This window comes from Puma concolor, chromosome D4 (genome assembly GCF_028749965.1).
Source record: "Puma concolor isolate L17-30 chromosome D4, mPumCon1.1.hap2, whole genome shotgun sequence".
NCBI classification, from domain to species: domain Eukaryota; kingdom Metazoa; phylum Chordata; class Mammalia; order Carnivora; family Felidae; genus Puma; species Puma concolor.
Genome location: NC_141679.1, coordinates 11,029,007 through 11,053,591, shown reverse-complemented (window position 1 = coordinate 11,053,591; position 24,585 = coordinate 11,029,007). Strand labels below are relative to the sequence as shown.

The following is a 24,585-nucleotide window of genomic DNA, read 5'->3' as shown; positions in this document are numbered from 1 at the left end:
ACAACTGCTTTGAGGACTTCCTATGATGCATTAAGCTAGATGAGATTACCTCAAAAGCACCCAAATTCTGAAAATTATCAACACAGTTCAAAAATGCGTTTTTTAGCAAGAGGAAAATACAAATATAATATACATATATAGTAAGACAGTATAATATAGTACATAATAGTAACAGTATGTAATATAGTACATAGTAATAATATAAATGTAGTAATAGTTACAGTATAAAATACAGTATATAGTCATCATATAAGTATAGTCCTAGCGGAACTAATTTAGTTTAAAAAATGCTTAAAAAAATTTTTTTAAGACTTTTTTACCTGATCTAGGTGAGGCTGTGTTGTTGGCACATGTTGAAGTTTTTTCTGCAAACTAAAAACAACTGATTATAAATTCAAAGATCAATATACTTCCGATTTAACTTTACGTGTTACTTAAAGATACCGAGCTAAGGAGAGTTTCCACAACTCAATCTATAACATAGTTCCAATTTTACATGCTGTTTACATGTTCTTACAGAGAGAAGCTAACAGACCGTTTAAAGGTACACACATTCAACAAACACACAAAGAGACTCTTAAATACAGAGAACAAACCCGTGGCTGTCAGAGGGGGTGGGGGATGGGTGAAACAGATAAAGGGGATTAAGAGATCTAAGCTTCCAGTTGTAAAATAAGTAAGTCAAGAAGATGAAAAGTAGAGCCCAGGGAATATAGTCCATAAGACTGTAGTAACATTGTATTACGGACACATAGTGACCACACTTACGGTGAACACCGGGTAATACACAGAACGGCCGACTCAATGGCGGTACCCGTGAAACAAACATTACATTGGATGTTATGCTTCAATAAAAGCAAATGTACAACACGTTCACATCCATACCTATACACACAATACTGAAAAAAACCTAATCTCTGGTGACACTATTTTGTGTGGTTGAATACATCTGTGGATATATTTCTTTTTAATTCCAACAGATCTATCACAGGCCTAGAAAAATACACAGAAGCATTTTACTAATGCTCCAAATTTCATCCACTCGCCCCATGCTCCCTAATGTGAAAATAATGCTGCTGTCTACCTCAAGACAGGTAGAAGGGTCTATTTTTTCCTTTACCGGTGTTTTCCCTTGAATATATCTACTTATTATAAAGTAAGTAGTATCCGGAAATATAAAGCCTGCTATATAGTCTGTTACCTGGGACTGAGAAAAACCAGAAGGTCAGAATCTTACAAATGCATTGTTCTGATATGAAAAAGAGCGAGAAGATCAGTATGGCATAACAAATGATAACCATAACAGCAGCAGCAGACATTTAGACACTGATGGGGGTAGGCTGGGAGGAGGAAAAGGACTTAAAACCTTGCAGATGTTTTGCTTCGCAGAACAGTGAGGGGTAAATTAGTAACAGCAAGTTTAGAAAAGAGGAAAGGATTGTAGGAACGGCTGGAGGGAAATGGGCCTCACTGGAGGGGGTCTCAGCAGAGAAAGTGTCGAATTAAATCCTTCCCAGCTGGTTGGATTCTCCATTTTAGCAACTGAGCACAGGAGAAGTGATGCAAAGGCCTGATCCGCGCAGAGAGGGCATCACGTGAAACAGCCACTCCTTTAAGTGTCACTAATGCATTATCACTGTTCTTAAGCAAGTGTGGAAGAAGATTACCTTTGAAAATGTTTGGAAAATCACATGCTCTTTCTCTATGTTCAATATTTAGTGCTGTTAAAAATAACTGCCAACGACTTGCACAGGAAGGAAAAAGTTCTCCTCGACCCTCTCAGGAGCCTGGCTGGTGTGGAAATCTGATTGCCAAACACAGATTAACAGGCGAAAAGGGTGCAAGTTTATTTATTGTAAGTTTTACGTGACACAGGAGCCTTCACAAAGAAATGAAGAACCAAGGAAATGCTTGTGCCCGAGTGTTTTTGTGCTAGGTTTGATGAAGAGTGAAAGGTCATGCAAAGATAGGACAGGACATGGTATGAACCAAGTGGGGTAAATGGGGGAAACTCAGAGGTCTGTTCCTGCACATTGCTCCGAATGTGCCTTGCTCTTCAGAAAGAAGGCTCCTTTCCTCTGGGCACAGGGAGGGTACTTCTCATGTGAGACTTAGGACTCAACTACTTCAGAAGAAATGGGAGAAAATATTTCCAAATCACGCATCTAATGAGGGGTTAATACCTGAAATACATTAAAAAAAAAACTCCCAGCTCAGCCACAACAACAACAACAAAACCACCTGATGAAAAAATGGACCAAGTACTTGAATAGACATTGCTCCAAAAATGATCTACAAATGGCCAATGAGCACACGAAAAGACATTCAGTATCTCCAACCACTAGAGAAATGCAAATCAAAACCACAACAAGTTATCAGGTCACACCCATTAGGACCGCTACTACCTAAAACAACAGAAAACAGCAAGTGTGGACGAGGGTGTGGACAGACCGAACACGTGTGCGCTGCTGGTGGGAAGTGAAAACGGTGCAGCTGCTCTGGAAAACAGTACGGTTTTCCTCAAAAAATTAAAAATATAAGCACCGTATGACCCAGAAATCCCACTTCTGGGTACGTATCCAAGAGAACTGAAAACAGGAATCTCGAAGAGACATGTGCACACCCACATTCACAGGAGCACTTCTCCCAACAGCCAAGGGGAGAAAGCCGGCTGAACGGCCATCCACGGATGAATGGGTGAACAAAATGTGGTCCATACGTCTACTGGGGCATTTAGCATCAAAAAGGAAAGAAACCCTGTCACACGCTGCAACATGGATGAGCGCTGAGGGCTAAGTGAAATAAGCCAGTTACAGTAAGACGAACGCCATATGATTCCACTGCTTTCGGGTATCTAAAGTAGTCAAATTCTTTTTTAAAATTTTTTTTTTTTATTTTTATTTTTGAGACAGAGAGAGACAGAGCATGAACAGGGGAGGGGCAGAGAGAGAGGGAGACACAGAATCTGAAACAGGCTCCAGGCTCCGAGCTGTCAGCACAGAGCCCGACGCGGGGCTCGAACTCACGGACCGTGAGACCATGACCTGAGCCGAAGTTGGACGCTTAACCGACCAAGCCACCCAGGCGCCCCTAAAGTAGTCAAATTCTTAAAAACACATCACCGAACGGTGGTGGCCACGGGCTGTGGGGAAGGGAAAGTGGAGAGCTGTCAATCCATAGTTGCAGAGTTTCAGTTTTCCACAACAATGTGAATATACTGAACACTAGTGAATTGTACACTTAAACATAATAAGATGATTAAAAAAAAAAAAAAGATGCTGATGTTCAGGGAAGAAAGATATGTTCCTCTCCCTCAATAAAGATTCCTCCCAGGGAAAGGAACAGGAAAGTGATCCATCACTTCAGGAGAAAGGAGGAACCTGAGGGAATACCCCAAGCTAAATTTTTTTATGTATTTCATGCATTTTCTCATAGAAATAAAGTATTACATACAGTAGTTGGTGTACAAATATTAGTGATTGATCTCTAAAGTTAACTACTATTTACACTATAATTTCTACAGGAAAATGCATTACGATTTCCAAACATCCAATTGACAAAACTTTCAAGAACATCATTATTAGGAATGATCCCGTATGTCAAAGGAATGACAAGAAGCTTAAATCAAGTGTGCAACTGTATAAATCATCCCTGCGTCACAAATGAGTAGAATAAAACGAAATTACAATAAAAGTGAACAAAATACAGAAAACATACCTTATTCCAGAAAGACTGTCAAAGGCATGAAGATCTAACACATTAGAGAGATCAACTCTAAAAGGAAGAAATCCAGTATAAACAGTGTGAAATTCTGTGAAATGTATTTAATTAATCAGGAAAAAAAATCTCTAAGACTCTTGCCAAAAATGTAGACATAAAGTTTAGTCAATATATTATACTATTTTGGGAAACATGTAAAAATGACAAGCAAGGAACAAAAAGCCCGTTGTAAAAAATTTTAACAGAATTTATTCATTAAATTCAAAAAACAGTGAACAGTATAAAATCAAGGCAGAAAATTACTTGATTATTGCTTCAGTGAGCTATAGTTTCCTGTTGGTGGTTTATGTTTGTGGGTTTGACCTGTAATTGTCTTTTCCATCCTGGAAATTTATGAGCCTTTCAAATACATTTTTGCAACCCCCCCCCAAAAAAAAAATCAGTTGTCGAACTGGAGCTCTTCAAAACAGCGGTTTATTACTCAAAAATGCAATGACAGAAGTGGTAACAGAGCACTGCAGTACCTTACCTTTGGAATTTCTGGATTTCTTTTACTTCACTCCCCCCCTTTCCATGATATAACAGGTAATATTTTAAGAACAGGAGGAGTCAAACCTAACGTAGAAGTATTCACTCTATGCCCCACATCTACAGCCAAAGAATGTGGTTTGAGATTTCATTTCCTTCAGAACGGGGTTGCCTAGAGACGGAAACTTCCCGTTTGGTGCTCTATCTGAACAAACATTATTAACGGGAATTATTCAGAGGTTATAATTAAGCCCCATTAGGAAAGCAGTGATTCACATCAGAAGAGAGTATCGTACCACAAACAGCAGCATGCGTCTTGGTTTAAACACATAAAAGTCAATTTACAAAGACTACTGAATGAGTTCCAATTTTTACATGAGCCTATAAAACAGCAGAGGACAGTCATTTCTCTATAATCAAAGCTACAATGAAGGAATGTTTAAGGAAAATGACAGCAGTATAAATTTCAAAATGAGACTCTAGGAATTGGCCAACCATTCATTAAGTTCTCTTGAGGAGAATGAACCTTGGTCAAACTCAAGATTTTTTTAAAAGGTGCAAACATGTAAGCCCAACCAGCTCCTGTAACGTAGGAGTGACCAGCCTTGCCTGGTTCTCACACCGTCTGCTGTAGAGCCATACTTGGGGCAACAGTACTGTTGGATTATGACCACTTACCCTGCCACAGAGCAAACTCCCATCTTACTGACAGAATAATACTCCAAAGTTATGTGTTAATAGACTATGACAACATTTCAAATTCTGGACACTCTAGATGAAAAGAATCAGGAAAATCATCAAGGAAAAAAGTAAATGTTCCACGAAGAAATTTCTGAATACTGACTTACTGAAGAGATCAAAGCCTTAACATTAAACATCTTTCCATTTTCACCATGACCGCTGAGCAACTATTTATATTGACAGGTGATATTAAATGAGTGAAGCTCTCCCCCAAGTCTGTCCTCTTTATCAGGAAACAGCTTAAAGTTTAAAAGTACACCTGCCAATCCTAGGACTATCCGAATCCAGGCGCGCTGTGTGAGTACCAAAAATCAGTATTCACGTACCAGTTTCTAAAATAAACTAGTTTCACTCTGACAGTGTTCTTGAGAAACCACGTCACACATTTAGAAAGAATCCTGCTTGATACCCAGAATCCTTTGATATTTCCAAATACACAGGATCAACGCTAGACCTGTACATCTACAGAGAATAGCATCCCCACTGAGGCTGCCTCCACTGAGCCGCTGCCCTCATTCCCGCAGCAGAGCTGGGGGTGCCCAGGTGTGTGCCTCTCTTTTCTGTAGGTGTGGGGGGGGCTACTCGAATAAGGCTGGGGGAGCTCTGCTCTCCTGCCTCGATCAGCACTCCCTCCTTGGCAGGGGCCGTTGGGGAAATAGGGGGCACGGCAGCAGTGTTGGAAGGGAGGGGGGCAAAAAAAAAAAAATCTATAGAGGATAAAAAACAATACCAGTCTCTCACTTTATCTCACCAGATTCTCAATGGAGAGTAAAACAGGAAATGTCTAAGATTCCAGACTGGAGTTACCAGGGACCTGCCCCAAATCTAGTACCACCATGAAAAATAAATTCCTTCACTCATCCAATTAGAAAACTAATTTCCATGGCATGAAATATATTTAATTTCCTCCTTTAGACATAAAAACATCAGCTATTTCCCAAACAGCAATATACAAAAATAAATAAAAATAGCAAGACTGACTGCCATCAGTTTTAATGTGGTGGGAGGGGAGCTGAGCTATGACCCCAGGGTTAGTGTTTATGGTCATCTTTTTGAAGTTCAAGGAGTCTCCTGAACAGGTGCCACCAGCCAATTCCAGATCTATGAACCGTCAAACCCATCCCATAGCTAAGTCCTGAACTCTAGAACTAAATTCCCGAAGGCATTCCCCAGTGGCACCTCAAACTCACTATGAACCTCAACTAATCACCTTTTACCAAACCCCTGCTATCACTACCTCCTCCGGAAGCTGTTCCTCCTTCTATTTCCTTCCTTGGAGAACTGCACCATATTCAATCCTTCTCCCAGAACTTACACTGCTTTTAAAACCTTTCACTAACTCCTTGCTGCCCGCAGAAAAAAGATCCAAACTACGAGTCATGGCATTCAAGACCCTTTGCGGAAAGTTCTCCTTCTCTTCAGTCCCACCTCTTTTTCTCTCTGCTGTACAACCATGTGCACCACTCGTTCTAAAACATTCAGGTCTCTGGAATACAACATCTTCCTTATGCCTGGAAAGCCACTGCTACTCTTGTTCATCTGGAAAATTCCTATTCACTCCTCAAGACTCAAGTCAATAATCACCTTCTCAAAATTTCCTGAGTCTTCATCAAGAAGAATTGAGTATTTGTTCCTCGATGTTCCTGTTCTCATAGGACCCTACACGTTTACTATTCCTGTTACAGTAATAATATCTAGTATATTGGTTTTTGCTTATTTCCCTCTGTCTTCCCCAAATGATCACCTACCTCAAAGGTAGTTTTTGCCTTACCCGTTCCATAAATCCTCTACAAGCCAAGAAATGCCTACCAACTAGGAGAAAGTTCAACAGTTTGTTGAATTGATTAACTTATTATTGAACAAGTGGATTTTGGTTTTCCTCTGTTCCGTCTGCTGAAATCTCCCAGATTAAAAAAAAGTCAGAATAAGATAAGAATGGCACTTCTTCTGATCTTCCACTCCTACTTCTGCGGTCTACGTGGCCCATTAGAACCTCCATTTGCCTCGAAGTCAACTCAAGTCTTCCCAATAAGACAATGTTACCCAGGATTCTTATTCCTCAACTTAAATACTCAAGCAAGCCTTTTCTATACACGCACATTATTATCTTGTTATTGTCAGTTTTACTACTATGAGCGTCTGTCAACCACAAAATGCTTGAGGGATCAAAATTTAAAAACAAAGAGACAAGCACAATAAAACAAAACTTCCAACAGTGATTTCAACTATTTTGTTAAAAACCACATCTCTAGTTTCTAAACCGGGAAGCTCAAGTTGCTATGCTTCCAGGAATTGGAGGAAATATTTAATGTAAGATTCATGACCATGGTGAGGTCTGATCTTCACTGAAAAAGATCCCAATACAACTTCAGTCCTCACAGCAAGGAAGTACTATTTCAGAAAGTCCCTAGATTCTCAGAGGCAACGGCAAACACAAGACACTGAAGAAACAGACGAAAAAAGGAGATTTTATTCATCTGTTCATTTGTCCATTCCAAGTAACGAAATTTAATCACCGCATGTTTCCTGCTCTATAACACGACAGAACGAATGTTAGAAATGTCATATAAACATCAACATTGTCACACAATAAACTCTTCAAGATAAAACCTTTATGCAGGACATAAAGGTCTACAATAAAAACCAACAAAAAGAAGAATTATGCACAGCAAATCCAGGGGCCTAGAAAAAGTGATCGGAGAGGTCTGTAAATACGAACCACATAAACGCTACTGTGCAGAAACACAGCTATTTACGGATATGGTTTTTAACAACTTGTGTCAGCTTCGTGTGGGCGTCTGTGTGTCACTCTAACGAAGTGAAAATTGAAGGAGAAAGAAAATAGTAAATAAAAGGCAGGAGGAAGAAGCCAGATGACTGAGGAATGGCTCTGGGACGAATCAGACGATCAGAGCTGTTCTGTGCTGGAATCTGAAATGCAAGAGGCACATTTGGTGCGCGCTCGTCTAGGCCTCCCACTAAGGGCATTCTTCTGCTACCTGTGTCGGAGGACCGGGGGCTTCTGAGGACGCATAGCGAATTAGCTCCCCAGCTGTTCTCATGCATCCAAGCAGCTGCTGCCTCTGCCTCCCGCCTCCAGTAGTCTGTCAGCACCTCTAAGCTCTGCCCCAGCAGACGGGCCTCTCCGCTGAGGCCCCTTATGCAGCTCCGAGGAGACAACGTCTGAAGGCGGGAGCGGGCTGGCACGAGATGGCCTCAGAGCCGTGGGTTCCATCAGCTGCTTGAGCCACTCTTGCTAAAAAATGAGCTTAACGACATACCCCCGGAAGAAATTTTCTGAAATCCTAAGAGCATTCAGTGGAACACAGAATTTAATCCACCGAAATACACTTCACAGATGTTTCAAGAACACATCTATTTTATAAAGTAATGCACATCTGTATGAACAGAATGAAAAGACAGAAGAACCTACAGGAACTGGAAATCAACATTTTAAAAACGATGCATTAGGAACTAAAAGGTAAAGCTTCGGTGTATTTTTACACGACAGATTATTTTTGCAACTGTACAAAACACTAAGCAGTTTTTTAAAACTACTAGGCCTTTTGAGCACCTCAAACTAAGATTCCTAATAGTATACTTTTACAGATTTCTATACCAGTTACTTTTTTGAGCGGTTCTAAGTGTTTTCTTCCTCATTAAGCAAAAGCGCAGTGACACAGCCTTACCATGGCTCGGCAGTCTTAGCTACAAGGAGAAGCAAACATATTAACCAAATATGCCAAACTAATTTCATTCAAAACGTTTTGGGGCCCCATTTTTCAAAAATGCACATACATCTTTCTTATAATAGAATCAAGCATATTTATCAATTTCTTAGTAACTACTATGAACTAACATTATTTATTGTTAATATTAGTAACAGCTTTAAAAGTACCTTGATCTTTGTGTTTCTAAAATTTTTCCCAGTCCATTTATTGATCTGAAATAAACATAAAAATGAGGAAGAAAGGGTTACAAAGAGTACATGTTAAACTTTTTAAAAATCGTTAAGGCACACTGTTTCTAAAACAGGAAGTAAGCATATACGAATATATCTGGAGTGAGAAAAAAATAAAAAACAAAACTTACATTTTTTACAGCTTACTATTTATTTCTCTTTCTAATCATAAATCAGGTATATTCCACTTAGGTATTAACACATGATACACAAAAATCTACTGCACAGCTGAAAAACCAGGGGCTACTTAGTGAATTATAAAGAGACCCTTATAAATGATTGAGGAAAATGATTCATACATAGCCAGTACTTCTAACGGTCTCAAAATGAGCGGACCAATCAAAATTTTCACCGATGCTCAATTTTCCACAAGCACACGCTGTGCAAATGGCTCTACACGCGCTGGAAATCAAAACCTGGCTTCGAGGGGCTGTGACCCCAGGCTGTCCTCGGGATCCACAGTGACGCCAAGTCACACAACCAGGTTCGTTCACAGGATAATCTCTCCGGTTCCCTAACTAGAAACTCTACCCACTCCGCCGGCCCTGCCCCTTCTGATGCTACGATGATGAGATAAGATCCCCTCGCTAAGGGAAAACGTTCAACCAAAATGCTCGCTAAGTCCCTTTCAAAGCACTGTCCACCTGACCCATCTGTCTTTATCCCATCGCCTCCACTGCCCTCAGCGCTACTTGCTTAACACACGTGCCTTCTGTTCTGAGGCAGGTCTCTCTCTCTGCCATGTCACGAAGTTCTCCATCTTCTCTGTATAACCTCGTGGCCACTTCCTCTCAAATATGTCCACTTTCTTCCAACTTCCCAAACTAACGCCCCGTCAGCTGCCAGTCTGCGAGGTACAACGGAGAGTCAAAAGCCAAAAGGGCTGTAACCCACCAAAGCACTTTGTCCAAATTCTTTTCCGGGACTGCCGTACGGGGCAGGCTGGCAACAAGGCTGACGGTCAACACTGCTGATGTTAGAAACCCAGTTTTAAATAGTCAACATGGGGACAGAAAAGCCCGGTAGTAATAATCCTTCCTTTGCTGCCAAAAACGTTTGCTGCGCGATTTATGTTCTCCTTTCCAGCAACCACAATGATGCAGAGGATTTTGAAAAGAGAAACAAAATTTAGGAGACCGGTGTGAAAAGGAGTAAAGGAAGCAATCTCCATTCCCTGCCTTCATCGTTCTAGACTTTTCAAAATTATCAACCATTTTTCTATTTCTTTCATAATGTTATTCACTGCAACTTGAAATTATTATGTAAACTAGGAAAAAAATCTACACTCTGATAATAGTAGCTAACAGAGCACTTACTGTGTGTCAGGTGCTGTGCAAAGTTTTCCAACACTGTCTCACGTAACATTTAAACGAAACTTAATGAAATAGGTATTATTCCTGTTTTAGAGATGAGACTTAAGAACACAGCAGGGAACAGACCAATGAGTAGAACCCAACCCGATTCCAAAGTCCATCATCTTAAACGCTATGCATCACTACCTGCCATCCACCTGGAGGCATTATTACAGTTTTTTAGAGTAAAGACTCAGAGGATATTAATATTAAAATAATATAAAATACGCAGAAAATATTAATTTCTTTCTTCTTCCATTATTTTTTTTTAAATTTTTTTTTTAAGATCTATTTATTTTTGAGACAGAGAGAGACAGAGCATGGGCAGAGGAGGGTCAGAGAGAGAGGGAGACACAGAATCCCAAACAGGTTCCAGGCTCTGAGCTGTCAGCCCAGAGCCCGATGCGGGGCTCAAACTCATGGACCGCGAGATCATGACCTGAGCCGAAGTCGGATGCCCAACCAACTGAGCCACCCAGGCGCCCCTCTTCTTCCATTATTAATCACTGCAGCCAATCTCCTCATGAGCCTTACCTTTACTGATTCCATTTATAACATACTATATGAATTGGTACTAACAGAATCAAAATCCGATCGATGTCAGCAGATTATATCCATTAAAGAAGACTAATAATAAAAGCTACTGAAGGTCTCTTTGCACAAGGCATTTATTAGGTCCAAAAAAAATAATTCAAAGTCCCTGAACTCTAACCTCATTTGAAAAGTCCAAATGACTATTGGATCATTTCACACATATTTGAGTACCGTTCACATTGTCCTATATTGACCAACCTTGGCCACGGACACTGAAGATATTAAGACAAACTGGAAGACAGGCATGTTTAGTTGACAGCCAAGAAGAGAAAATCAATGAGGGTTCAGGGAAATGAGACCACCTGAGTCAGACGAGACTTCATGGATAAGCAAGGGAGAAAAAAAGGGGAAACCAGGAGGACTCTAGACAATGGGTAACACTGCTTTAAAAAAAAAAAAAAAAAAGGAAGGGCGCCTGGGTGGCTCAGTAGGTTAAGCGGCTGACTTCAGCTCAGGTCATGATCTCGCCATTCACAGGTTCGAGCCCCCGCACTGGGTTCTGTGCTGACAGCTCAGAGCCTGGAGCCTGCTTCGGATTCTGTGTCTGTCTCTCTTTGCCTCTCTCACGCTCATGCTCTGTCTCCCTCTCTCTCTCTGCCTCTCCCCTGTGCATGCTCTCTCTTTCTCTCAAAAATAAATTTAAAAAAACATTAAAAAAATTTAAAAAAAAAAGCAAAGAAAAACAGAGACAGTGAAGGAATTCAAGGATTGGCAGAGTGACAGTGAGAACATGTAAGAGTAAAGAAAGGATCTGGCAAGATACATCCATGGGAAAGTAAATCGTCCTGAGTAAAGTCAGAACTTCATTCAGGGAAAGAGTCAAAGAGAAGACAGGAAAAGGAGGATGGAGTCAAAAGACCCTGAGTATCAGTCTATGAACTTTGAACTACACTCTGCAAACAATGGGGAGTAATTTTACATGCTACTAGTTACATTACAGTCAATTAGTCAATAACAATATATGATTCAAACTCAACCTTGATCCTACGTATCTACAGGGCAACAGTTATAGTAAAAATATTTTGTATAGTACACTTTGGATTTGTAGGTAGTTAACACTTAAAATGTCATACCTAATGGTTGTTCTTAATTTCTTTAAATCCTCTTCTGAAATCAAGTCTGTTTTATTAATGATGATAATATCTGCCAAAGCAACTTGCCTAAATTGGCAAACAAAGAACAGATGTCAAAAGAGAAATGTTAAGAAATTGAAAACAGAAAGCCCTTTCAGATCAAATATTCGTTAAGAACTATATAGTACTCTATATAGTAACTGAATTTACTCTTAACCTATTGATCATTCTTCAAATGAATAAATGTATCCATCACTATATAAATTCAGGATTCTCATTTATTCATTCAAAAAATATTTACTAAGTGCTCTCACGTGTGACTCTGAAACTACAAATATAAGTCCCCAAAAGTATGCAATCAAGGATGATTTTCAACTCATAATTTTCTTTGTAAAGAAATGTATACAATTCAGATATTCAATATGGTAAAACATGGACAGTCTACTGACTAAAATATTCCATGTAACAGTTACCATGATTTTCAAAGAAACAGAAGACATTCACTTAACATTAACACTAAACAGTTTTTTTAAAACTACTCTTCAGGAGATACAACAGGATCCTGAGCAAATATCTTCTTCATCATTACAAATATGTATTTTCTCTGTAAAACAGATACACAGAAATTCAAGTTAAAGAATACCATTGGCAAAATGCTAGAGAACACAACAGCTTACTATAATCAGAAGTAGCAGAACTGAGGATTCTTTAAACTGTCCTCAATTCTTCAGCAAGTTTAAATCACTATTAATATTTTTTCCCAATTCTAGTTTCACGCTACTTGAAGACACAGCCAATTGTTTCAAAAAACATCGTCAAATTCTCAAAAATAAACTAACTTCAATTCACTGAGAAAAGCACGTTTCAACAGTATGTACATAACAATTCCATTTTTGTTTAAGTAAGTGTTCTATGAATAAAGATTTAATGTGGACGTCTCAAAAGACAAACAGTTACAATCTTTAAATTGGAGGCCATCTACGTTTAACTTTATTTTGGCTTTTATGACACTTCACTATTTCCTATCTGGCTTATTTACATTTGCTATAATAAACATATTTTAGCAAGGAAAACGGTTACAAAAATGCTTGTTCAGTCTAACCTGAATCACACCTGTACACCAAATGCAGTGTTTAGGCAGGATTACAGAACCACAGAGTACCATATTCCAAAACGACAGGGAGTGAACTGCCTGCCTGCAGTCTATTACTGATGTCTGCCTCACCCTAGCAAATCTCAGGGAGCCCCTCTCTTAAACGCAGCAGCCCACTTAGCAGCTATGGTCTATCCCAGAGTCTTTTTCCCGTTAGCGAGAATATGCTTAGGGGAGGCAAACTAATTTAAATATTTCTAAGTCTAAAGACAACCCAATTAGGAACATACAGGTGTTTAAATAAAAAAAAGTTCTAAATGCCAATTGAAACGATGCCCATATCTGTCCCTCTGTTGTTGTTGTAACAGTAAACATGCGACTCAGATGAATTACTACTGAAGACCGTAGTAAGTCAGCCAGCTCTTTTCTCCACAATCATTTTCGATCCCCATGAAATTGTAAAAGAACAACAGAAATAGTTTTAAATGTTCCCTTTTCCCTAGCTCCTCTCAAAGAACTGCTGTGCCCAATACTCATTTTATGCTACAATAAAAAAAGTCTTAAACAAAATTTTAGTCATTAGACCATTATAAATAGTTAGCAATAATTCAATTATAGGAAAAAAGATAAAAAATTTGCCTTGACTTTGTTTTTATATTTCTTAGTCTGGTTTTGGTTTTCACAATAATTTTCTCTCCTCAATCAGCCAGGAATCAATATACACTTTAAATATGAATACCTAGAAGCTTCATTGATAAGGCCATCAGGTTTTTCTTCTTCTAAATGCTAAACAAAAACAAAGTTTGAAAAAAGTTACTGAGGTATAACACAAAATCTAATGTCAACACAAGGAATTTTACTTTGGCGAATCCCTTCTTGCTTCTAATGCAGACTTCAGCAAGTTCTATGACTAAATACACAGATGCAGAATTAACTTTTCTAACTGAAAGCATTTTATTCCCCATTTGTGTTATCCTATAGTAAACCTGAGGGGGGTTCTTTTGGGAGGGGACAGGACTTAAATTTTGTTCCCCTGACATCTCCTTTTTCAAAGGAAAACCCTCCAGATTTAAATCATGTCAATAAAAACAAAGAACATTACAGTTCAAATTTTAGGCATTTTCTTTTTTATAAAACTGTTTTTGTTCTAAATAGTCTTTATTATTTGTATTTTTTAAAAAAGAGATAACTACTGAAATAACACTTTCTTAAAATCTAATATACTTCCCTCCATTCCAATCCCACACCCCATCTCCCCCGGCCGAATCATACACAATATGGGCTCAGTACTGGGCCCTTCATATTCCCTAGAAACAAAAAAGCTGTGGGAAGGACACAGCCCCAGTTCTAGCCTAAAGACAGTTTCTCATTTACCGAAACCCACACCTGAGTGATCTGGCCCCACAGTTTAAACATTTCTTTTGCTGACTTCTGCAGAGTCAAGCTAGCACCAAAAAAAATATTTTGACCTTGACTTAGGAGCCCACCAGGTAGTTTTCATCACTCTGGAAGCAGTTACTATTTTTCCATAATCCTACTTAAAACCCTAAAGGCATCAATGCCATAAGGTTCATCTCTGCGAAATGTTCTACCTTCATCATTTTAACTCTCAACAGAATCTCCTTCTCACAATAAGAAGCTGCCTACTGAGGTCGGAAGCAATTTGATTATATTAATGTTCTTTGTATTTGAAATCAAACTTCACAAATTCTTACCTTCTTTTACATAGTCTCACTCATCCTTCATAATAATCATAGAAAATGGCTATTCTACTCCTTTTATAAAAGAAGAGACTAAATTTACTACCGTCACTGTCACACGATACCCTATTATAGGGATATTTTTCAAAAATTGAAAACATGCTCAATAGAAGTAAACTGAACATAATTTTAAAAACTTGTGAAAGCTTTTCATGTCATATGAAATCAATCTTGTATACAGATGTTACATAAATGTTAACAATCGCATAAGAGTATACTCATAAAGACCACCTAAAAATTACATTCAAAATTATATTATTATTATTATTATTATTATTATTATTAAAATACTGTATCAAAAACTGTTCCTTGACAAGAGACAAAGTTTACTATTTTTGCTAATCACTCCTGGCCTAAGGCTACTGCATTCTGTTATCACGTCCTGTAGAGACCGAGGCTGCTACCATTCCGGAAACAGCATCAGGCTCAACAATTATTTGTCGAATGATTCTAGTTAACACTTCCTATTTGCTGACAAGGATACGTGGATGCTGTTATTTGAAATATTATATAATGTGCAGCCACAATTCCCTTTCTATTCAGCAAAATCTATTTAACAAAGACATCTGTTTCTGAAAGATCCTGGAATAGTCTAGTTCTTTCCAAAATTTGAAATGTTTTTCAAAATGTTGTAGTGTTGACCTTTTAGAAGATTTACATATGAGTTTGGGGCTATATGGCTGTAAGCTGGTGGGATATAAAAAAAGATATGGCAGGAAAATGACGAGATTTTGTTTTCGAATTTCCATACCGAAACAGAACCCACAGTGGTTTCTCAAAGTTACCCGGGTTTTTAATGCATTTACTTCTCCAAAAGATTAGAAATCTACACTCAAAGCTAAGTAACATTTTACTACCTTCTGGCAGCCAAGAAGTTACCAAATATAATAACACATTAAAATCCCCCAAATACATACAGGCCAACATATACAACTCTGTTACGAATAAGACATGTAATCCTCACAAATAATTACAGAAAAAGAGATAGAAGCCCTGCCCTATGCCTATGTGAACCCAAACGTGAAGAAATAACAAATGCACGTTAACATTTATTTTCTCAAGGTACCAGCCCAACATTTCCCCTATGCAACTCTTCCTACCTTCCCAAGTCAAACTTTGCAAAAACGCTAAAACAGTGTCTGTTATTCAAAAGGACATTCTCCAATACCGGCCCTTCAGTCGGATGACTTCCATTTACAGAGTTAAAAAATGGGAATTTTGATATTCTACTCTACCTGTACAGGCAAAGAAGGAAAATATTTGTAAAAGATTTTTTCAAAAATTTTATAATGTGTGTGTGTGTGTGTGTATCTGTTTGAATGTATGTATACATAACCCCAAAGGATTCCTCATGTCTGCTTAGAGACTATGGCTTTTGCTTATATATTTAAAAAGATAAAAATGATTTGGGTACTAATTAATCTAACACACCCAAAAATTTAGGATTCAGCCCTCCAACTTAGCATATGGGAAGACAGAAAGAAACCCTCTGAGATAATGCCATTGTAGACACTATTTCAATACGGGCCACAGAATGTCCTTCTCTGCAGAAATAGAAACAAGCTGGACCAAAAGAGAGAGAAAGACAGGGGGAAAACGCTGTTGTTGACCAAAGTGGAAATAAAGCTGGTGTCAAAGATGTCACATGACATTTAGGAAAAGCAGCGGCAGCCATCTCTTTCCAGTGGATTGATTATAGCTCTAACACTATCTCAGCTTTTAAAAAATGATTATTGCATAATGTCAGTCTATTTATTTTCCCAGTCTTTTCCAAGCCCAACTGTTTTCTGACTCAATTGTTTCAACAGCTAGTGCAATATAACAGAAGAGCCAAAAAGAAACCTCTTGCTTGACCTTTTCTGTGTAACTTCATTCATTGATTCTATTGCATTAAATGCTGTCACGTTTGTAGAACTGAGAAGAACAATGTTGGTAGCCCCGGTGTCAAGTCCTGAGAATAGAGAGCTGTCATTTGAAGTTGTCCAATTCTTTGCCCATGATTAAAAAATGAATATTTCAGATCAATGGGTGACAATCCCATTAGAGTGATAGCCCATGATATCAATTACCACTTCAGTTTCAATTTGGCTGCCTGGCCACAGGGTACCATTTCTCAGCTTTACATGTGATGGGCTGGCTCTGTGAAGCATGACACCTTAAATTGCTGCCCATTATCCAAGTGTCATTACTTGTACTGCCTCAGAATTCTCTGAATCACAAGCAGCTACTGAGGTCAAGCTTTGCAACCAGAGGAATTGGACAAGTGGGCAAATTCTTTATATAAAAGAAAAGTTATTTATCTGGCATCTGACTTAGAAAATCTAAAGTTTCCATTATCCTGACAGTATGTCAGATTTGTGTAGGTATATTGATTTAATAATTTAAGAGGTTTTATCAAGGTGGCAGGAGGTTAAACGTTTACTGTGTTTGCATTATTCAGAATGTTGCTTTGTTTATTTGGCCTCAATTCAGCTGATAATGGATTCTTTTTAAGTCCTCTGCACATCTAAATATACACATAAAAGTATTCTTATAGTCATAAATATATAGAGTTTTATTCTGGGTATGACACCTTAAGTCTATCAAAAATAAAATAAAAAATATCTTAAGCTGCTATACCAATTTATCTGAAATTTGGTAACTAAGGTACATAAAAGATGAATTCAAACACGACTAGAATAAACATTTAGAATAAAGAATTTGATTTCTTTTGCTTCCTCCATAGACATTTTGTTAGAAAAATCCTAATTTCGGAATAGATGGAATTTTTCTGAGTAAAATTGTAATATTCAGAATGTTTCTTTGATTCTTAAGACTATTAGTCAATTTGGGCTTAAAATCTACAAAGAAATGATCTCCCAAACATCTCAAAATAGGGTCCAATATATTGTGGAGAATACAAAATGGACTTGAATTTTTAAATATTACATTAAACTTCTAAGAAATGATTACTTCGGGTGCTATCCATATTCCCACATTGGGACCAGGAGAAGGACAATTTCATTGTATTTTGCCTTTAGCAGTATTTCACTTGGAAAATTGAGAAATACTGTTTTATTTTATGTAACATGTTCTACAAATCCAACTAGCTGCATTTTATGAATTGAAGCCCACTTAAATGCATGTGAGGAACTTGGTAGTTAGGAAAACTTCACGGGAAGATGCCGTGTAAAGGAGTTTCTCTTCACGACACCTATGGATAAACCCCTGATTTCTTCAAAATAAAGTAAACCGATTGTTTTTTAAAACTCAGATTATTTCCAGTTTGTGTCTGATAGCAGTTTACCGAGAGAAAAAAGTTCTCATATGCTTTAGCAAGCTGGATTTCTTCCATCAAAGAACTTTGGACAGAAGTTCTTACTTGCCAACACTGGGGGTGAATCCCACTGAGGAAGTTTACATACCGAAACTGGGCCCTGTAGTATCCTTATTGCAAAATATTACACTTTCAACTTTTATCACGTCAAGCCAGAGTAACAGAAAATGAATATTTAATTTAAAAACAGAACTGGGGAGGCTGGCGGTTCCGTTAAGCATCCGACTTTGGCTCCAGTCATAATCTCACGGTTCGTGAGCTCGAGCCCCACAACAGGCTTTCTTCTGACAGCTCAGAGCCTGGAGCCTGCTTTGGATTCTGTGTATTCCTCTCTCTCTGCCCCTCCCCGACTCACACTCACTCTCTCTCTCAAAAATAAGTAAACGTTTTTTAAAAAGACATAATAATTAAAAGACTCATGAATTTCATTATTCAAGATAGTTAAAAAAAAACCCTTTTTTCTTATATGTTGAACAAACAAAAATGTAGAGAAAACAATATAATCATCCCCATATACCTAGCTTTTAACAAATTATTAGCAACTCACAGCAATCTTTCAACTTACTTTTAATCCATATTTTGAATCCACCACAGTTACGATGCCTACAAAGGAATCATCTCTTTTAATCACCTTTATACGTGAGAATGAAAATCACAACTAACCTGTTTCAGTTCGCAAATGTTACTCAATGAAATAAAGTTTTGGCTTTTCTCTTGCCAATGCTTCAGTGTAAGTCAATCCTACCATTTCAAATATGTACTGAGTGCCTAGCACCACTTTAAGGCATCAGAGGTCACAAAATAAATTTTTTAAATGAAATAAGCAAATAAGAAAGTAAGATTTCTATGGCCTTTAAAAAACTTACAATTCAAAACATGATGAGATAAATTCCATAATATAAAGTGGAATGTGAGAAATTACACAAGAAAGGTTATTGCCAGTGTATATTCATATAATCGAAATCAAGACTTTTCTTAACATTTAAATAACTCCTTGAATCTGAGACGTCTTAAGATATCTCATTCCTAGCAATCTGCACCAATTCTGACTCACACAAATGTTTTCCATAACATGAACCTAAGTTTCCAAATGGTTAATTAGTCTGGCAATCTCTGAATTTATATGCCAAATAATTTTTTCAAATGAGAACAGCAGAAGGAGTCTGATGCTGCCTAGGGAATCCAACCATCTACGTGCCACATATATTAGAGCCAAATGACTGGAGACAGTCTTAAATTTCACTTTTTGGCCTATGGAAGACCTCGTTTAAAGAAAGGTCAAGGGTGGGCAGGGCACATAGTTACTTAATTCAGAAAGTTTCTAATATGTCTTAAATGAAGCCTCCAAATAAAACTGCCTAAAAGTGTAAAGGTAAATGAAGTAAGGGGTGAAGGGCTTGCTTAATTCTTAAAGAAAAAAATGAAAGCGGATATATGATTCTCATACTGTATATTTTAATTAAACGACAAAAAAAACCCCTCTCTAACATACTAAGTATGTAAACCAATAGGACATAAGAAACCTACATAGTATTTCTTTTTAAGTTTATTTTGAGAGAGGAGGCAAGCAAGGGAAGGACAGAGACAGAAGGAGAGGGAGAATGCCGAGCAGGTTCCATGCTGTCAGCTCAGAGCCTGGCTTGGGGCTTGATCTCAGGAACCGTAAGATCGTGACCTGAGCTGAAACCAAGAGTCAGAAGCTAAACTGACTTAGCCACCCAGGCGCCCGAGTAAACCTACACAGTATTTTAAAAGGAAAACCTTAGTGGACGCACTAAATTGGGAGTTAGTAGTAAGATCTGACATCCAGTTACACCACTGTCTGGGCCTTTGGGATCTGTATGAACAAAGTCTTACTTAACTAACTAAACGAGTTTAAAAGCAACAGTGTGGGGCACCTGGATGGCTCAGTCCGTGGAATGTCCAACTCTTGATTTTGGCTCAAATCATGATCCCAGGGTCATGAGATAGAGTCCCATGCTGGGCTCGGCGCTGAGTGCGGAGCCTGCGTAAGATATTCTCTCTCTTTCTCTCTCTCTCTCTGTCCCCCTCTGTACCCTCCCTCGCTTGCACATGCTCTTTTTCTCAAAAAAAAAAAAAAAAAAAGTAACAATGCAAGGAATTAAAAATATGAACAAAAATAATCTTAACCGTAACATTTTACCTAAAAACAAAAGAATGTTTGCTTTTCAACTTACCATCAAGATAAATGTCGACCCCTAATTCAGCATCAACCCAAAACATAGAGGCTACAGCACCTGAAAAACATATATATAATATTCATCAAATAAAAATATTTCTTCAAACCAAGGAACACTATTCTATCCATGCTGTTTTAACTTATCCAAACAGAATTAGCAGGCAAACACATATACAAATTAAGTATGGGTTTCCAAACTTCTTATGGGAATTACAATGATAGAATCTTTTTCTTATTTATACTCATTTCTTCCCCTCTCCTTTTTCCTCCAAAAGAATGAATGAATGGATGAATGAAAGGAAGGGAAAAAGAAAGAAAAAGAGAAAAACAGACCAGCCCTTCTCACATACAAACCCAACACCAAGCTTCTATCAATGCATAATAATTTACCAACAGATATGAACAAATAACTTGGACAGTATGGATATGTGCACCTAGGATTTAACTTTATTTTTTCTCTCAAATGTAATAATCATACAGTTCACAAATAATGAAATCTCTCTCTTAAGGCAAGCAAAACAAAACACAGATAATTCCAAAGCCACTTGTCTAAAACAGAGAAAAACCTACAAGTCGTGTAGAAGAAAAAGAACGGAAGGTAAACCTACATACTCTATGGCATTACTAACAAAACCTTACACGAGTTAATATGGATATGAAATTTGAAGCTGAGGAAAAATAACCACGCGGCCTGATTAGCATGTCTAAAAGAATGAGTGCCGGGGAAAAACAAGGGTAACTGAACTCATTCCAGCGTCTGAAGCTGTCCACCTACCCTGAGGGAGACGCGGTCCCCCAGGCATCACTCTGTGTCAACAGTGAAATACCTGTCAGCTGTTTACAGTGATTACTCATGCAAGATATAGCAAGGGCCACAAGATCTAATGGTTTCCTGATACCTATTGATTTTTTCCCAAAAACTTAATAGTTTTCCAATTGACTGAAATAGGATTTGTGAGTAACAGGGGCGAATCAATGCCTGTTCTTTTCAAGGAAATTACTTTCCCATGACAATTATTTAGCTTAGAACTGGAGAGTGTCACTCTCCTAAACGGGGAAACAACTGAATTGCCAATAAGAATTTTCTTCACTTACTTGGCTAACAACATGATTTTAATTAATGAGGGAGAAGAGAGTAAATCTCCCGTGAGTATCATTACTCCAAACAGTAAGTCATAAAAAAAACTCTTAATTTTTTTCACTCAGTAAAATTCCAGTGTTCGCAAGTCATTTTGTTGTTGTTGTTTTTTGTTTTGTTTTTTTTTTTAACTCGTGGATTACTGTTCAGATAGCTTGAGAGTCCTACACAGGTAACGTGTGTAGTATTAAGTTGAATTACAAGAGTGCATCAGAGCTTTTTTCCTAAGTCTGACATGCACCTCTGGTGACAATGATCGGGCTACCCAAGAAAGTTCTATTTAAAATTTAGATGCAGGTGTTTAGCAAGAGGAGCAAAGATGAGAGAATAAGTTAATCAGTGGTTCCAAACCCACGGTGATTTTTCCCCCCAGGGAATATTTAATAATGTCTGAAGATATTTTTAATTGTCTCAACTAGGGGCGTAAGAATGGCATTTAGTGGGTAGAAGCCAGGGATGCTTTTAAACACCCTACAATGAAGAAAAACAAAAACAAAGACAAAGGAAAATATTCCACAAGAGGCACAAGACAATCCCCTACAAAAAAGAACTAACCAACCCAAATGTCATTTGCGCCAAGGCTAAGAAACCCTGTGCTAGATCATAGAATCTCCTTTATTCAAAACCTAATACAACAAAAATTTTAATTCATAAAAGTTAAAAAGCCAAATTATATCAGCAACAACCAAATATACAACCTCCGGCGATAAATTTTGAAGAGTGACAGTCGAAATAAGAAACAGAAAGCCCTATGTGATTTGTGATAATTCTTTTTTTTTTTTTTTAATTTTTTTTTTCAACGTTTTATTTTATTTTTTGGGACAGAGAGAGACAGAGCATGAACGGGGGAGGGGCAGAGAGAGAGGGAGACACAGAATCGGAAACAGGCTCCAGGCTCTGAGCCATCAGCCCAGAGCCCGACGCGGGGCTCGAACTCCCGGACCGCGAGATCGTGACCTGGCTGAAGTCGGACGCTTAACCGACTGCGCCACCCAGGCGCCCCTGATTTGTGATAATTCTTAATTGTACCCCCACCCTCAACCAGTAACCGGTTGTGGGGAAATAGTTTATAAAACCCAAATACTTACCAGAAACGGCTTTCGAAATGGCAAGAAGGGAAATGAGCAAGGGTCAAGGGAAAAGTCAACAACCCAGGGTAAAAGTTTCTAACCATTTCCACGTTTGTGGAGGAGGGGAACACTTTCTAGGGCTCAGAACAAAATGAACTGCAAGGTCTGAAGCTGAGGACGTACCCACAGCACAAGGTATGGAATATATCTTCATGAGTGGCTGGAGAGAATCCAAGAAGGGAACACTTGGTACTTACGAGAGGAGAGCCCAAATGTCCTACTGCCCATCTGGCTCTCAGTCACCCCCTTTCCTCGGCCTTCCCTTCACTGCTCCCGGCAGTACCCAGCATTCAAACTGAGGCCCAGAAGAAACACAAGTATAGGTGAGATGGGTAGGATATTAAAAATAATTCATCAACACCGTATGTAAGACTGACTTTCTCTGAGCCTCCTACATCAAGCACCAACACCCTTGAAAAAACAACGCACACATATTACAGCTTTGAAGAAACAGAAAAGGAAAAAAAAATTGAAGAAATGAATAAGGCATAGAAATGGCAAAGAACCCATTCTGGAAGGAAACATAACCCAAGAAGCCAAAGAAAATTCTCGAAGCCTTCTACATAATAAAGAACTTAAATACAATCAATTAAAAACAAGCTCTAAAAGGCAAGATAAAGTAGAATATGAAAAAGTAGTTTGTAGTGCTAAAGAAATAAACATACAGGGATGCCTGGATGGCTCAGTTGATTGAGCTTCAGCTCAAGTCATGATCTCACAGCTCATGAGTTCGAGCCCCACGTCAGGCTCTGTGCTGACAGCTCGGAGCCTGGAGCCTGCTTCTGATTCTGTGTCTCCCTCTCTCTCTCTGCCCCTCCTCCACTCATGCTCTCTCTCTCTCAAAAATAAATGGACATTAAAAAAAAAAAGAAAAAAGAAACAGCCAGTAAACATATCATTACCTAATTAATTCTTTTAAAACATCAAGGAACAGAACAAACACTGGTGGAAACAGAATTACTGACAAAAAAGAACATTCAAGATGATTGAAGTAATGCAGAGAAACAGACAAAACAATTAGAAGATAAAAGATCTGGAGAACAAAAGAAAATTCAGGATGAGGACAATGTTCCTAAATCAAGAAATAAACCTATGGATTAAAGACGATACTGTAATCCAAGAAAAACTGATAATGAATGAAATGTAGATATACCTTGATTATATTACTGACCTTCCAAAATAAAGGAAAAAAACTGTCAGGCATTTTAGATGAAAAAGCAAGTTACTTTCAAGGAGGCAGACAAAAACTAGACTTTTCTACAGTAACATTCAATGCCCCAATATAGTAAAATAATGAGGACAAAGCTCTAATCAAAGTGTTCCCTAAGGATATTACCTCCTGCCAAGTCGTTTTTCAAGAACGAAAATATCAGGTAGCCATACTGAAACACTGAAGGAAACAACAGCATTAGAACTCAAAAAATATGTCACTCACAAATCCTTCCTGATGAAATAAGAAAGGAGAACCAGCCCATCAAAAGTACTAAGAGATCAAGGAGCAGTGTCTGCAAAGTTCTGAGAGAAGGAATTTTTATACCTCTCCAAGTAATCCTTCAAGTATAAAAATAAAAGATAAGCACTCTCAAGCAAGTATGCAAGCACTCAAGGCATACAGCATTTATATTATAGCATGAAAAGATTGCCCGAGCATGAAACTCAGTCAATCAAGAGATTTCTCCAACTCAGGAATGGAGAAGCCACAGTACTGGTAATGAGGACTAAAACCGTTCAATATAGAACTAAATAAAGTATGACAAAATGTAAATGTTAGGAATCTTGACAACACAGCACAGAATACAATCTACCAAAGCCAGGAGATGGGAGTAAGTAGAAGTGTTAACTTCCTAATCTTTTAGGTCAGGGAATCAAGAAATAATCTGAATTGACACACGTAGTTTAAAAACTAACTTGTCCCATTAGTCTATGCCTTTTCTAACCTTTTTTTCCCTTAACTCCTATCCCTCACAGTGAAAAAACAT

General features: G+C 38.2%; 1 protein-coding gene across 2 annotated transcripts in view; it reads right to left on the bottom strand.

Moving 5' to 3' along the window:
* Positions 1–24,585, bottom strand: part of ZNG1A (Zn regulated GTPase metalloprotein activator 1A) — a 51,415-nt gene that overhangs the window by 7,991 nt on the left and 18,839 nt on the right. For both annotated transcript variants that reach the window (XM_025931634.2, XM_086684958.1), the window contains 7 exons: positions 20,337–20,396; positions 18,704–18,741; positions 13,802–13,848; positions 11,970–12,056; positions 8,888–8,932; positions 3,718–3,774; positions 321–372 (listed from right to left, as the gene is read on the bottom strand). In XM_025931634.2, the coding sequence (XP_025787419.1) occupies positions 321–372; positions 3,718–3,774; positions 8,888–8,932; positions 11,970–12,056; positions 13,802–13,848; positions 18,704–18,741; positions 20,337–20,396 (386 nt within the window). The remainder of the gene's footprint in view (positions 1–320; positions 373–3,717; positions 3,775–8,887; positions 8,933–11,969; positions 12,057–13,801; positions 13,849–18,703; positions 18,742–20,336; positions 20,397–24,585) is intronic.